The following is a 13,862-nucleotide window of genomic DNA, read 5'->3' on the forward strand; positions in this document are numbered from 1 at the left end:
AACTGACCAACCACGTCGGCCGTCCATACCTATTCTATAAGCTGAAGAGAGGTCGAGAATGAAACAAAAATCGTTAAATCATAGCTATTGGGCTTACAGGAGCAGTAAGCAATGCGAAGAGGCAAGAAAGAACTTGCAGGTTCACGTATGCAAGAAGCACTCCGACTCGGCCTACACACGACCTATGAGCAGCATCAGTGGAAGGAAAGGAGTGTTTCTGCGATCTCGAAAGTTCGTAGGCGGTGAATGTCTAGAACAACTGCATTCGAGTGGCCATTCGGTTTGAACGATCCGGATTTGTTTTCTTATGCCGCATGCATGGAGTCGTAGTTGTGATCAATTGCACGTCGCCTCCAGCCAATCAGTGTTGGCGGAACTATCTCCTGCTCGGGTGATTTCTTGACTCCTTTAGCGTACCGGCCCGCTTCCGCCAGTGTGGTGTGAGTGGTTGGTGGGTACCCCAATAAATCATCATCAGAGCCCCAAAGCGGCCCTCATGCCGTGGAGTCCAGCTTCTCTCCCTCTTCATCAACACCACCTATCGTTCATCTAAATGCAACGCCCCAGAAGACTCTAGGCCGGAGCAGTCAATGCCGGTTCGACTGAATGGAAAAAGCCAACTGCTACCAGAGAGAATATAATAATATGTCCCTGGAACAAGCAAGCAGGATCGCCGCGGCCCGTCATGTCACTTGCGTCCCATTTTTCTTCTCCAGGTCTTAGACAAGAAATCCCCGCCGCCGAACCCGCCCAAGCGTCGGCGGCCGCAGCACGTCTCCCCGAAAAGGATAGGCACGACGCACGCTCAAGACATCTGGCCCGTACCTGCGTACTTTCTTCAACACATCACATCGCATCCCGCTTATCACGTATGTATACATGCATGTGCGCGTATCGAGAATTGCGTTCAATAGCTACGCGCGACTATTGGCCCGTATCGTATGTAGAACCAGCCGCCAAAACCACGTTCGCGATTTCTGACGGACGGTTGAAACGGTCGCCGAGCCGTGCTGCGTCAGCTTGAACCCATTGGATTTCCTGGTCTCAGTCTCAGCAGCTTCGGCATCAGTATCACCATCGGGGGCCTGCCTACTGGTGGACCCGAACCGGCGGCGATCGATCTTCAGCATCTGGTCAAACATCCGCTCGCAGAATCTGTCGTATGGAACCTTATTGGTATATCTTGCTGGATGGAGATCTAGACCTGTTGCCCTCTACTGCCCTGGAGGGCTTAGTATGACTCGTTCGTATGGCAAAGCATGTACTTGGTAAGGGAGGCTAAGCATTACCCAGCAGGGCCGTGCAGTACCTATCCCCTCACAAGACAATCACTCACTTGATGAGCCCGTCGAACTGGATTTGGGGGGTCCCATATGGCGCTTTTGGTATGATGACGATGGGAATTAGGGCCTCCTCATATTTCAGTACTTGCGTTATGCGTCTCTTGAGAAAAAGCAAGCCTGAGTTCCTGTCTCACCCTCCACGCGCGTGCCGGAATCGCAGGTGGCAAAACCAGTCTGCTCAGTGTCGTGTTTTTCCCTTCTGTGCGCCCCCTCCTTTTAGATCAAACCTTCGCTTGCACATTTTCTAGACCTGCAGAAAGAAAGCCGCAAAAGCAGAAGACACAAGTAAGCAGAGGAAACATGGGATTAGACATCACCAACGGAACCAATGGCACCAATGGGGCCAATGGAGCCGTCGTCACGAGTCCGTGGCCACTAAGCCCAACAACATGGACGCCGTACCCGGCCTGGTGAAGCAGATCAATGCCGGGGTCGATGCCCTTGGTACCGGCGGTGACGAGGCTCGCCACGCTCTGCTCGTCAAGGCCCGGAACCTGATGCAGGCTCTCGAGACGCCCCGAGAGACCATGATCAAGCATTGTTGGGCTCAGGTCAGTACTACCTTTGATGCTTATATCCTTGCCTGGAGAGATGAAAGTCCGGTAGGCTGACGCAAACGGGGAATACCAGACCGGCGCCATGGCTGGCTTGACCACAGGCGTTGATACTGGACTGTGGGCTCTGATGGCTAAAAACGGCGACAAGCCACAGAAGGTCAGTGAGCTGGCCTCGAGCCTCAAGATGGACACTTTGCTTCTGAGTATGTATGCCACGTCAATAGTATGCAACGTGTCTCTCTTCTCTAACGAACTGCAATAATAGGTCGCCTGATGCGCCACCTGGGAGCCATGGGGTACATCATCGAAACGGGTGAAGATGAGTACAGACCAACAAACTTCACCAACTCACTGAGTATACCTGTAATCTCGGGTGGTTACTACGCCATGTTCGTCATACCTGTACCCCTTTTGCTTCCCGTCGTTTTGTGACAAGTCGGAACTGACTCAGAAATGACGTTTCCCAGGTTAGCCGCGAGTGCCGGAGTCATCTCCTTCCACGAGTTCGCGCGCAAGACGGGCTGGCAGAACCCAACCGACGCTGGCCGCACCTCGTTCCACCAAGCCTACCAGATCGGCAAGAACTTCTTCGAGTACCTGCAGACCGTCGGCTACGGCACCCACTTCAACGACCACATGGGCGGCTACCGCCAGGGCCGCCTGCCGTGGATGCACCCGTCCTTCTACCCGGTCCAGGCGAACCTAATCGACGGCGCCGACACCGCGGCGGACGCGCCGTTCCTGGTCGACATCGGCGGGAGCGTCGGGCATGACCTGGCCGAGTTCCAGCGCTACTTCCCCGTGCAGCCGGGCAAGCTGATCCTCCAGGACCTGCCCGTCGTCATTGGCCAGATCACCGACCTCGACTCCAGCATCGTGCGCATGGAGCATGATTTCTTGACCGAACAACCGGTCAAAGGTGTGAAGAAAACCCTCTTATAATCGATCCTTATGCAACCTAACCCCCCACTCCTTCAATTCCTGCGGTACCTCGCATAACACATACACACACAAAGCGAGGATGCGACCTAGCGACAGGACAAATATCAGGAAACTACTAGAGTATAGCGGAGCTGACTTTTCCACGTGAAACAACAGGTGCCAGGGCCTACTATATGCACTCGGTCCTGCACGACTGGCCCGACAGCGTGTGCCAGAAGATCCTGGCGCCGCTGACGGCGGCCATGCGGCCCGGCTACAGCCGGCTGCTGATCAACGAGAACGTGATCCCGCCCACGGGCGCGTACTGGGAGACGACGGCGCTCGACATGATCATGCTGACCGAGTTCTCGTCGCGCGAGCGCACCCTCGACGACTGGCAGAACCTCGTCGGCGCCGCGGGCCTCCGGATCGCCAAAATCTGGCCCGGCGGCAAGGGCGTCGAGAGCTTGATCGAGTGCGAGCTGGCTTGAGAGCCGAGAAATGAAAGGTAGGCAAAAGCATGAAGAAGAAGACGAATGAGGAGGAGGGTGAGTGGAGGGCGGAGAGCCAATGAAGAATGTGTTGGATTGGATTCGACTCTGAGATTTATGAGACGATAGGTTTTGACAACGGTGTATTCTAGCTTTTCACATGCAGCTTAAATCTTCTAGGGACAGTATATCTAGAAACACTTAGTAGAAATTCTAAGTGCTTTGTTAGAAACTTATTTGACACCCTTCTTGACTGGCCGTCGAATCCTTTCCAGGACGGTCCGTCGTAATTTGCGAAGCCAATCCCAGAATTCGCGGGTGGCACCAAACATCAACAACCCCTTGCGACTTTCTGCTGACTAGCTGCATAACGGCCACTTCCAAACAGTTTCTTTAATCGGGAACCTGCTTTGCTACTGCAGATTTAGTGCGGCGGTTCGTCGGTAACGAACGATGTATCTAAGACGCAGCCAGCCACATATTCAGGGGTAACTACGTGTGTGGCAGGCCAACCTGCTGTCTATCTGCGAATGAACTGGGATGCTGGATTACGCTTTTTCTTTTTCTTTATCGGCTGATTTCCCTTGTCTAGTTGGAGAGAATATGAATCAAATCGTAGAATTTGGCTGGCTGGCATTCGGCACGGGCTGGGGTTGTTAGTTGTCATAGGGGCTGTCTCAGAGATTAAGCAAAGGCGTGTCTCAACCTTGTTACTTAAGCAGCCATACAGTGAGAGCACAAAACGGGGGTCCTCCCGTGCCTTTCTCGGCTGTCCGCCGTGAGCATGTCTCGCATATCCTTTTCGTGAGACTTTTAAAACTCAATTTGGCTCTGCAGGAAATACTCCTTGCTTCTGCGCCGGATACATGACGAACCTATGCAGGTCACTCCCTCTTGCAGACAGTAAAGCGACTCAACGTTGGACGGCTAAACATTTCTCGATATTGAAGATTACGTGCTGCATTTGAACATGCAGGTACACTCTATAATCGAATATGTCCAGATCCAAGTACTCTAGAGAGGGTCTTTCCAGTGTTCACGACTTTGCACCACTCCGGAGCGAATATTTGCGTCAAGCATTCAGCTTCCGAGAAGGGTATGTCTTGGATAATACGTTAAATAGGGATATAGATGTCGTATGGTGAAGGAAACTAGACTGGACTTGCGTGAGATATGGCGACAACCACGGGACCCAATGCCTCTCTTGTCTTCTATAAATTTCCCCATACTTGGTCAACTTCGCAACCCGTTGCGGTGACATCATATCCAGGACTATGAGCAGTTCTACTTCTGACTTCAGATATGATGACCGAAGTAGTCCTAGTGCGGTCTTGGATATACCTAATAAGGCTCATGGCTTATATTCAGCGGGATAGTACGTGTAGAGTATACCAGGACAACTTTAGAGTTTCCGGATAGTTAGATTAAAAAGTTGTGTGCTATGTATACTATAGAATATCATTCTTTACTACGGACTCTACCACTATTGTGTCCCACCATCTGAGGCCCGAGAACCTTGGCTTTACTCAAGCCCCATCGGGTTGGCTAGACATATTAGCAAGGTTTCGGTCCATAATACTCCAGGAAACTCCCTTTTCGCCCACCAAAACGTATCAATCTCTTCGAAATAGCAGTGTGAAACGTGGTGCAGTGTGAAGCTGTCTGGACGACGTTGTTAGTTCAGCCATAAATATGTAGCACTGCGTTTGGGTAAGAGACAATGTGGCCCGGACAAACCAGATTCTTTAATTCTTCTGTATATGTTGGGTATTATGGTAGCTAGCAGCTCAAGGCTTGCATAGAATGAACCTAGAAATGTACTAAATCCATAGAACAATCACCCTCCAGAGAAAGTGTAGTGATATTTGTTCCTAAGAAACGTGTTCGGGTCAACTTCTCACTCCACTAGCAAATAAAAGTTACCGGCAGATTGGAACTACGAATTTTCTTCCCCTTTATTCGCCATGCTTCGACTCAATACTCAGACATGAATCCCCGATATATGGTCAGACCAACAAGATACACAATAAAAAGAGAAAGCGCTGTTATGGGGCCCAAACCCCGTAAGCGTGGCATTCCATTCTATCATGGCCTAACAGCGAGGCATGGTGGTTGCTGATGTTTACTTACTGAGGCCCGTGTTGATTCAAGAGACATGGCCGCACAAGTTCAAGGAATCCCTTTCCTGTCGAGATGTGCCACACCTACTATATAGATGTTTGCTTAAACCTTCTATGGTCTGTCAACAGCTGTCATACACGGTCTTCACGCAATACCTATTTTTAAGTATGTATCTGAAGTTTCACAGTACCGGCGCCGACAAGCGCATCAATTGCACCCCACCACCAAAAAGGGGCAACACTAAAAGGGGTGCAACACCAAAAAAACATCACCACGATACACTTCGCATCGATTGCCCCTCAACACCAAAATCAGTGCAGCACCAATTCAAGGGGGAAGGGGGCAATCGATGCGCTTGTTGGTACCGGCTAGGCGGAAGCACTGAAAAACTTCAGGTACAAGGCAAAAAACAGGTGTGGCGTGAGGACCGTGTATGGCAGCAGCTGACAGCACAGTAGGTTCAAGGGTGGATTTTCACATAGTATGTGTAGCACATCTCTTCATTTTGCTTAGTACCCAATCGGTTTAGAAAACTGCGCCATTGTGGTGGAAGAGCTGTCGTTGGATGCATGAAGCTCAATACTGGACTTAAGTACCTACGTGGTGTACAGCACTGAACATTGTTATGGACATGTGATTCATGAGCCTGTTTATTCGTAGACGGTAATCCACGTTGTCATGGATACAAGATTTCGTGCAAACCGAAGGTAGATTTCTCAAGAAGGAAGATAGCAATTGGTGTATTCATATGTACATAAGTTACATTAGGTGATTGAATGCCCTAGAAAACAGATGAACAGGTCTTATGTGAGCCATGTCCCATATTGAACCCCAACAAATCCAAATCCCAAGATGACCTCACCAACCAGCACAGAGATACCCCAAAGTTTTGCTATACCAAAGTTCGAACTCGCGTGGGTCGGAAGTCGGAAAAAGCTTCGGTGCGATTTGGAGGGCTCGTTGACTACATCTTTGTGGTAATCGTAACCTGCTAAGTCTTTCCTTTCATCTTTAGGAGGTCAGCCAAAAGACCAACCTCCAAGGTATCAATAGGGATCAAATTTTCCTAAAAAAGAATTCATCTGTCCAGCCCTTCCAATTCAAAACCCCCGCTCACACGATGCTCGACATCATTGCACTTGTGTTATCTTCCACCTACCTGTTATTCGTTGAGCCTGGGTGATTCCAGCAGATGAAAGAGCAGGAAAGGTGCCTAGGGTCGTCGGGATTGACCGATGATGAGTGATGTCCGATGTTCGAGACAATGCTGGCCGTGAGCAAGCATGGATGGACTCCGCAAGAGCTGAGATCAAGGTGCCAAGCTCGAGTGAGCGAGGTCGAAATGTCAGGGACGGATGGGTGGTGCTTCAGCTGGTGAGACGTTGGGTGCTGAGATTGGACAATGCAGATGATTCCGAGACTTCCAAGAGACTAAGAACCTCCAGACTTTGCTACGGTATGGAAGCTGCCATATCTATGTCTTCATCATGGGTAGATGCAATGTTATAACACCGAACCTGCAGTGTTCAGATAGGGTAGGAAGTGTGAAGCAGACTGGCGTGAGGAAAGATGCATTGCATATATCGGCCTTCAGCCCCTGCTTGCTCCTCAGGCTTGCCGTTGTTAAACAACCTTCCCACGGTCATGTTTAGTGATCGTGTTCACAGACGAAGCATGTGGGAAATATTATCCATTTTACGTAGGCACGCAACCTCCCAAATTCTCCAATTTGGTCATGCGTTTTCTCTGTGGGAGTTTAGGAAGAGTGGTTGACCAAGGCTTTGCGCCCCTTTCTCACCTGTAGTGCAGCAGACTAGTACATCACCCATACGATCCAGAAGAAACGGAAACTGGCTCCTGTCACATTAAGAAGTAGTCAAGTAGAAAGAAATGCCGAAACGAGTGGCGATGAATTGAAGGCTCGAGGAGGATACCACTGGTGTATCAAAGGTGCCGGGAGTGGTTTACCCATCAGGGAAGGGTCTAATTGCCTGTCTTGATCCACACCATGGCCGCCTCCGTACCACCCTTTGAGAGGTACCAATCTATACAGGTCTTATTGCCCAATGCGGAGGGGCATTCTATGATTTCGAATTCACGGAGTTTCTCGCCTGGCCATTGGTACTTATAATTACATAAACTTGCTGCTCGGTGCCGTGACGGCCCTCACGCTCATCGTTTTGCTCACTCGGCCACCAAGTCAGGCGTCAACAGGCCACTCAAACGGCACCATCTTCGAACAGGGACCTGGTTTTAGCTGCGGTCATCACACTGGATGGAAAGCAAGACTGGGTGCACTAGCGGGTCAACGGGACTTAGGAGCATATTGAAGGGACTTGGAGAGAAGGCAGTTAGGTAAGCTAATAGGGATACGCGGCCGCGCGATCCTCAATCGGGAAGGGGGGCTAACCCCTGGAGGTGCGACTGCACTTTTTCGATTACAGCCAGTAACTACAACAATATCTTCATCATGCCATCCCTTGGGCATCCTCTAGACCACGTACACATTTGAGGGAGCTAACACCGAAACAGTGGCTGTGTGTCACGGGCAGACCGAGACTGGCGAGACAGATGCCATGTTCATCCTGAAGAACGGGGCCACCCTATCCAACGTAATCATCGGTGCTTGGCAGTCCGAAGGCATCCATCGTCAGTGAACTTGGTGAGTGCCGTCCGCCCGCCTAGCTTGCCCTTTCATCCTTTCCATACCGCCTCCAGCAATCCGATTCCTTTTTTCCCCTTTTCCTTTAGGTCATAACTCATAACCATCAACTCCTTCCTAACCCTGATACCAAAGAAACAAAACAGCACCCTGAGCAACGTGTGGTGGGCCGACGTGTGTGTGCGAGGACGCCATGGCCTTCAAGCAGACGGGTGGCACGTTGTAAATCAACAGCAGCGTGGGGGGGGTGGGGGCGCTTTCAAAGCCGCGGAGCTTCTTCATGAACAACGTGCGCACGCGCGCGACGGCGGCGTCCTCTGCGGTAATCAACACCAAGTGCGGCGGCACCTGCCGCGCCGCCAACTCTTTCCAGAGGCGGCGGCAAGGACTGCGACCACTGCACAGGCAATACGAGCGGGCGTCGAGTCCGGCAAGGCCGCCAGCGGGCCTGATGGACAGTACTTCACACAACGAGTGGCGTGTCCACGAGCTGCTAGAGACGAAAAGAGAGAGACAGACAGAAACCGCGGCTTGCTGTCGGTGGTCTTGGTCAGGAAGGTACTTTCACATATGAACGTCACACGAAATAGCGGGACTAGAGAGGAAAGATACACAGTGATTCGGTGTTTATACATTAAAAATTGAATATGTGACGTTGGATGATATTGCCCAAATCAAGATCGGAGAGAAGTAAAGAGAAACCTACCTGTTAGGAAATGTGAACGACGCAATGCTGATCAACAGCTGCCTGGGCCGGCCAGGAAGCAGGAACCGTGTCTACAGCATTGTAGACAGAGCAATGTCGGACGCTTCGGGGATCAGATCCTCCAGGACCCAGCCGATGACCTCGAAAGCCAGTCGAGTGACGGGGCAGCAGAACACGGACCAGAAGAACAACACCGTGAGCCAGGCGATCTCGGAGAGAGTGGGAGGGGCGAGTTCGTGCAGCAGCTGCTTCGAGATGGCGACGCTCTGCTTCCGGACGTGGCGACTTATAGTCTTGTTGCGGACGTGGAGAGGCTTCCACTGCACCGTCAGCATCTGGCTGCTGGCTGACATCTTGGCGGTAGTTTCCCAGGGCAAATGGAAAAAGAGGGAAAGAGACTGATTTGTGCTGGAACGGGAAAAAAATCAGCTTGAAGAACGAATGACTTTTTTGTGCTTGAAGAGACTGAGCCAGCAGACGAAGATGAAGAATGGATGATCGACGTCTTTCGCTCTCAGTCGTAGCCACCCCGAGGAGGGGTTTTATCTGGGGGAAGCTCATCCCCTTTGTGACGATCCAGATGAAAGGAGCGAGATGAGCCAATTGTTATGAAACGTTCCGTGTACAATGGCGTTTCTTCCGGGACATTGTTGTGTTGCTTTGACACTATGGCCCTTTGTAAGGGGAGGCTTGGCCGTCCACGATGCGGTTTATGTGTGCCGTGGCGGGAGAAACGGCCTTGTAAGTTAGATTATATGCCCGATGGGCGTTGTAGCTCGAACTTGACAGATGAAGCAGCCATGATAAAGCGATGTGATCGGCATCGGCTTGATATTGCAGGTTCATTAGATGATACCGGCACACAACTCTATCCCCCGAGCTACGGCTCCTGTCATTTCAGCTCGGTACTAATGGCGAGCAGCGCGTCTTGACTGTCGGAACAATCATCGAGGTCATGTCAGACGTTAGGTTTCAGCCGCAGAAATATGTACTGGACCATAAAATGCTCTTTCTAATTGCTCAAAGCTAAAATATATCCGGGAAAACCGTGCTTGGTCTTATCCTACGTAGTGATTAATGTGCAGCTTGGCCGTGACATGACGGCCACCTCGTCACATGCTTACGAGGAGACTAACCCTAACTGATAGTATCATAAGTACGGGGTATGTTAGAGGGTGTTCCTGCTTGTGCGGGGCGTTCCGTTGCACGAGAGCGTCTTCACCAAGCCCCGGCTAGTTCCTCTCTAGCTTGAACGTCCGTCGGAGCCTTCACGATCTTGACCCCTTTTCAACGATCTGGTAAGATGGATTGATTAGGCAATCCAGACAGAATCGCATTTCGACAAATAAAAAAGAATAAAAACCCCAGATGCCAAGTGGAGACCTTAGCGGAGGTTTTCAAGTACGTGTCTGCGGTCTTGACCTAGAAAGATGCTCTGGGCTACAAGCTCCTGATAACCGTCACAATTAATCGGCCGAGACTCGGGCACGCTATTTAGGACTTGAAAAAAGAGTGAAGCCCTTCCAGGAAAGGCGTCGCAGACTCTAATGCAAAAGGGGGGGGGGTCAAGTCCGGGGGAAAACGAGCTGAGAGGCACAAAAGGCCCTTCGTGAAGCCGGACTGAGTATGCCTTCCGTACTAAGAGCGCGCACTTATTCCGAACCATTGAGACCCTGCTGGAAGATGCGCCGTGACGGACTCCTTCGCGCTTCCAGCGCAGATGTGTTGCCAACCAGCTTGATGGGGCAGGGACAGGGCGTTGCCGAGAATACTAGTGATTTATTTCACTAAGGAGGGCAGGCGATGCTCTTATTAAGTCCCCGGTTACCTAAATAATGAACAAACATCGACTAGATAGGGCCGTTAAGCACGCAGCCGCTCGATGTTCCTAGTCGCCAGTGTGTCCTAGCAGCTGTCAAGTGGTTGGACTTCCTCAAGATCGATCGGTCCCGAAACAATAGTAGACGACTGGTTCTAGAACAACATCCCGTACATTATTTTGCTATGGGTGAGCTGAGATAGCAAGGGCCACCGACTTGCCAGTGACCAATACCGCTCAAGGCAGGCTGTTCTGCATGTCTAAGTAAGCAATCGGGACTTTGAGACGATCGCATACAAAGGGGGAAGGAGCTTCGACATATAGAACCCAGCTTCGCCAGCCAGAAATAGGCGAGCGAGATCATGCCAGCCAATATTACGGGCCTAGCCAAAAGGGCGTGAAGCTGTATTAAGCCAGGTCACGCGTGGTTAACCACTCGGATGACTGACTGACAAAAATCAGGAATCAGAGACTACCTAATATATAAGTCAGTAGAGTGCTGAATGGTTGGTTCCAATTGGGTTGCTTACGATACGCAATGAAAGAGCAGATCAGGGGTGATATTCACGGTGTGGGTTGTCGCATTGCTCGGTTTGACACTGGTGCGGTTAAAGGTGAACACCCAAGGACTCTCAGACAGACATCAGGCATAACTTGAAAGGAATGGACATAGAAATCAGACAGCTCTTCAGGTAATAAATTCGTCTCATAGCTTCCAGCACATTGGTCTTCGTGAACGCAGTACGATGGTATATTGAACTCAACCAATCCCACTCACTCCATCACCAACAATGACTCCTTTCCTTCCCCTTTTCACGAGAGCCTCAAGTCCCACCACCTCTGCAACCCCTCGACATCGCACCAAGCGAACTGCGTCGGGTTCTCGAACCACCAGCGCCCGCCGCCGTGCCGGTCCCGGTCGCTCGCGTACTTCTTCAAACTACCACCATCGAAGCGGTGGTTCTTGACGCCCAGCAGCAGCACCACGCTCCCCACCTGCGGCGCGAACTCGGCCGGGTCCAGGAACACGGTGAGGTGCACCTGCTTGGGCGTCGACGGGTGCGCGAGCCGGGCCTGGCGCTGGCGGTACGGCGGAAGGTGCGACGGCTGCAGCTCTGACACGGTCGCGACCACGGCCAGCACGTTGGTCGACCAGTTCTGCTTGTAGGGCAGGGTGGGGATGCCGCGCAGCGGCGTCAGCTTCAACGGCTTTGTCGGGTCGGCGTCTAACCAGGGGGGCAGAGGCGGCGCGCTTCCCTCCGGGACGGGCTCGGGCTCGGGCTCGGCATACCCGTTGTCTACAGCGGTGGCAGTCGCCATGGCTGCCGCTTGCGACGCAGATTGCGATTGCAGTCGCTGGGTGGCGAGCTCGACGCGTTTCTGTACCGTTCGCTGTGGCAGCACCGCTATGGCCTCGAAGTCGTCGTCATCGGTTGCGTCGGCTACTTCCTCAAGTAGATGCGCATCTGGAACCGTGGGTTCGGCCACAATGACTTTTGCCAGGGGTTCCTCGTCCTTCCCTGAGGTCTGAGCGAGTGCAACAGGCGTTTCTTCGCCAGCCACTGCAATGTCGTGCTCTTGTATCTCGGATAGTAACCCTGCGGAGCCTGCCATCTCTAGAAACCGATTGTTCCAGCCCACCATGTTCAAACGGCTGACCACAATGTAAGGCATCGTGCCTGTTCCGGAGGCCATCGCATCTTCCTTTCCTTTTCCCTTGCCCGACGGCCCCGCAGTTGAATCCAGCCACTCCAACCGGAACGCCTCGAGTTTGATGTATGACCCTATTGAGATCTGGCCGCCGTCCACGTAACGGTGCATTTCAGCCACCAGGAGTGCCTGGATGCAGAGCTCGCCGTCGCCGAGCATCAAGCGGATGGCGCGCCATTTCTTGGACCGAGAGGCGTTGCAGATCTCGACGTCCTCGACGAGCAAGACGGAGCCCGGGATGCAGTACTTGGTGCGCAGGATGTCGGCAATGAGGGGCTTGGGCGCAAAGGGCTCGGCCACAATGCAGGTTATCTCGGGGACCGGATCGGGGGAATCGCTGAACGCAGGCGCCGGCATGGGTTGTGTGACGCGACAGTCATGGTTTCCTCATGGAGAAATTATGGGAAGAGTTACCTTTGCAGGACGAAAAAGCAATTAGTCACCCTGCTACCGCCAGAATCAAGGCATTTGATCTGGCACATGTTTGGCGCCAGAACTCTCGAGTCTAGAGGCCACGCAGTCGCGTAGTTGCTAGAGGGAAAACGCGACTTGGTGGGGTACCACTTTAAATGCATACTTGCATACCTCCCAAGCACGCGTTGAGAGATCTCACTCATGCTCTCGAAACCCGCAGGTTAGGTAACGCTTCTTCTCATTGCATTTTACTCCTTTGGTGCTTGCCTACCATACACTCTGTCGGGCCAGTCATACTGCAAGCCCACCGAGTAAGTCGGTCCTGCGCATTCGGGACTGACGGTGTAGCCTGAAGCACTTAATAGCAACTCGGCATACAAGGCGTCTGTGAAAGTCCAACTTCTTTTGGTTTGCGACACGAGCATGAAGGTGACATATCTGCCCGGAGTTGGTCGTGAGATGCACCCGGTAAGTATCCGACTATCCACCATGCAAAGCATGAGACATTCTCAGATTTTACCTTTTTTACTCCGTACCCTCTGTTTCCATGAGTGTAGGTGGTGTCTGAAACTATACTTCGTTACTCGATATCTGTGGCACCCAAGGCCGAGGTCGAGGTGAACCACATCGGTCATAAGACGTTGACGACGTACCATCGTGTATTATGTGAGTTAGTTGTGCGGTGGCATGTAGCGGGAATCCATTGCGATTGCAATCATACTGCTTGACGTGAGGAATGTTGTGCCTTGCAAGAGCCTGGAAGAATCCGTAGCACATCTCGTTCGTTTGCTCGCCCATGAGGACGGTTGGGTACACAGAAAGTCCGCATATCAATCAATATCACCATGTATGTAGCGACAGTCGAGTCATTTGGCCAATGGGCGGGCCACGGGCAGGTAAGGAAACATCCTCCGGTTGAGCGTAGCTATGCCATCCCGTGGCCATTTACATGGCGGCATTAGAACGACGTCTGCATTTAAGCGAATATACCATAGAAATCCAGGTAAAATTGTATCACGCGTCAGATTCCAGGTTGCAAGTCTCGTTGTCTCGGTGTACGTAATAGCATATAACTCACCAGCCACGGACAGGTCGTTTTGATCAAATGGATGCACGGC

General features: G+C 51.8%; 3 protein-coding genes across 3 annotated transcripts; 1 reads left to right on the top strand and 2 right to left on the bottom strand.

Moving 5' to 3' along the window:
- Window positions 1-1,732: 1,732 nt before the first annotated feature.
- On the top strand, window positions 1,733-3,312 carry PG994_002129 (O-methyltransferase- family 2; the record flags this gene model as incomplete). Its single annotated transcript, XM_066853538.1, has 5 exons — window positions 1,733-1,894; window positions 1,950-2,103; window positions 2,166-2,289; window positions 2,368-2,819; window positions 2,969-3,312. The coding sequence occupies 5 exons, from the start codon at window positions 1,733-1,735 to the stop codon at window positions 3,310-3,312; spliced, it is 1,236 nt and encodes a 411-aa protein (XP_066721679.1).
- Window positions 3,313-8,872: 5,560 nt separating this feature from the next.
- Window positions 8,873-9,154, bottom strand: PG994_002130 (uncharacterized protein; the record flags this gene model as incomplete). Its single annotated transcript, XM_066853539.1, has 1 exon — window positions 8,873-9,154. One exon carries the CDS (start codon window positions 9,152-9,154, stop codon window positions 8,873-8,875), a length of 282 nt encoding a protein of 93 aa, XP_066721680.1.
- A 2,279-nt stretch (window positions 9,155-11,433) lies between these two features.
- On the bottom strand, window positions 11,434-12,687 carry PG994_002131 (cyclin-like F-box; the record flags this gene model as incomplete). Its single annotated transcript, XM_066853540.1, has 1 exon — window positions 11,434-12,687. The coding sequence occupies one exon, from the start codon at window positions 12,685-12,687 to the stop codon at window positions 11,434-11,436; it is 1,254 nt and encodes a 417-aa protein (XP_066721681.1).
- Between the last annotated feature and the right edge of the window lie 1,175 nt (window positions 12,688-13,862).

Source organism: Apiospora phragmitis (assembly GCF_038363925.1).
Source record: "Apiospora phragmitis strain CBS 135458 chromosome Unknown utg000002l:1.0-5516284.0:1.0-5523493.0, whole genome shotgun sequence".
Lineage (NCBI taxonomy): Eukaryota > Fungi > Ascomycota > Sordariomycetes > Amphisphaeriales > Apiosporaceae > Apiospora > Apiospora phragmitis.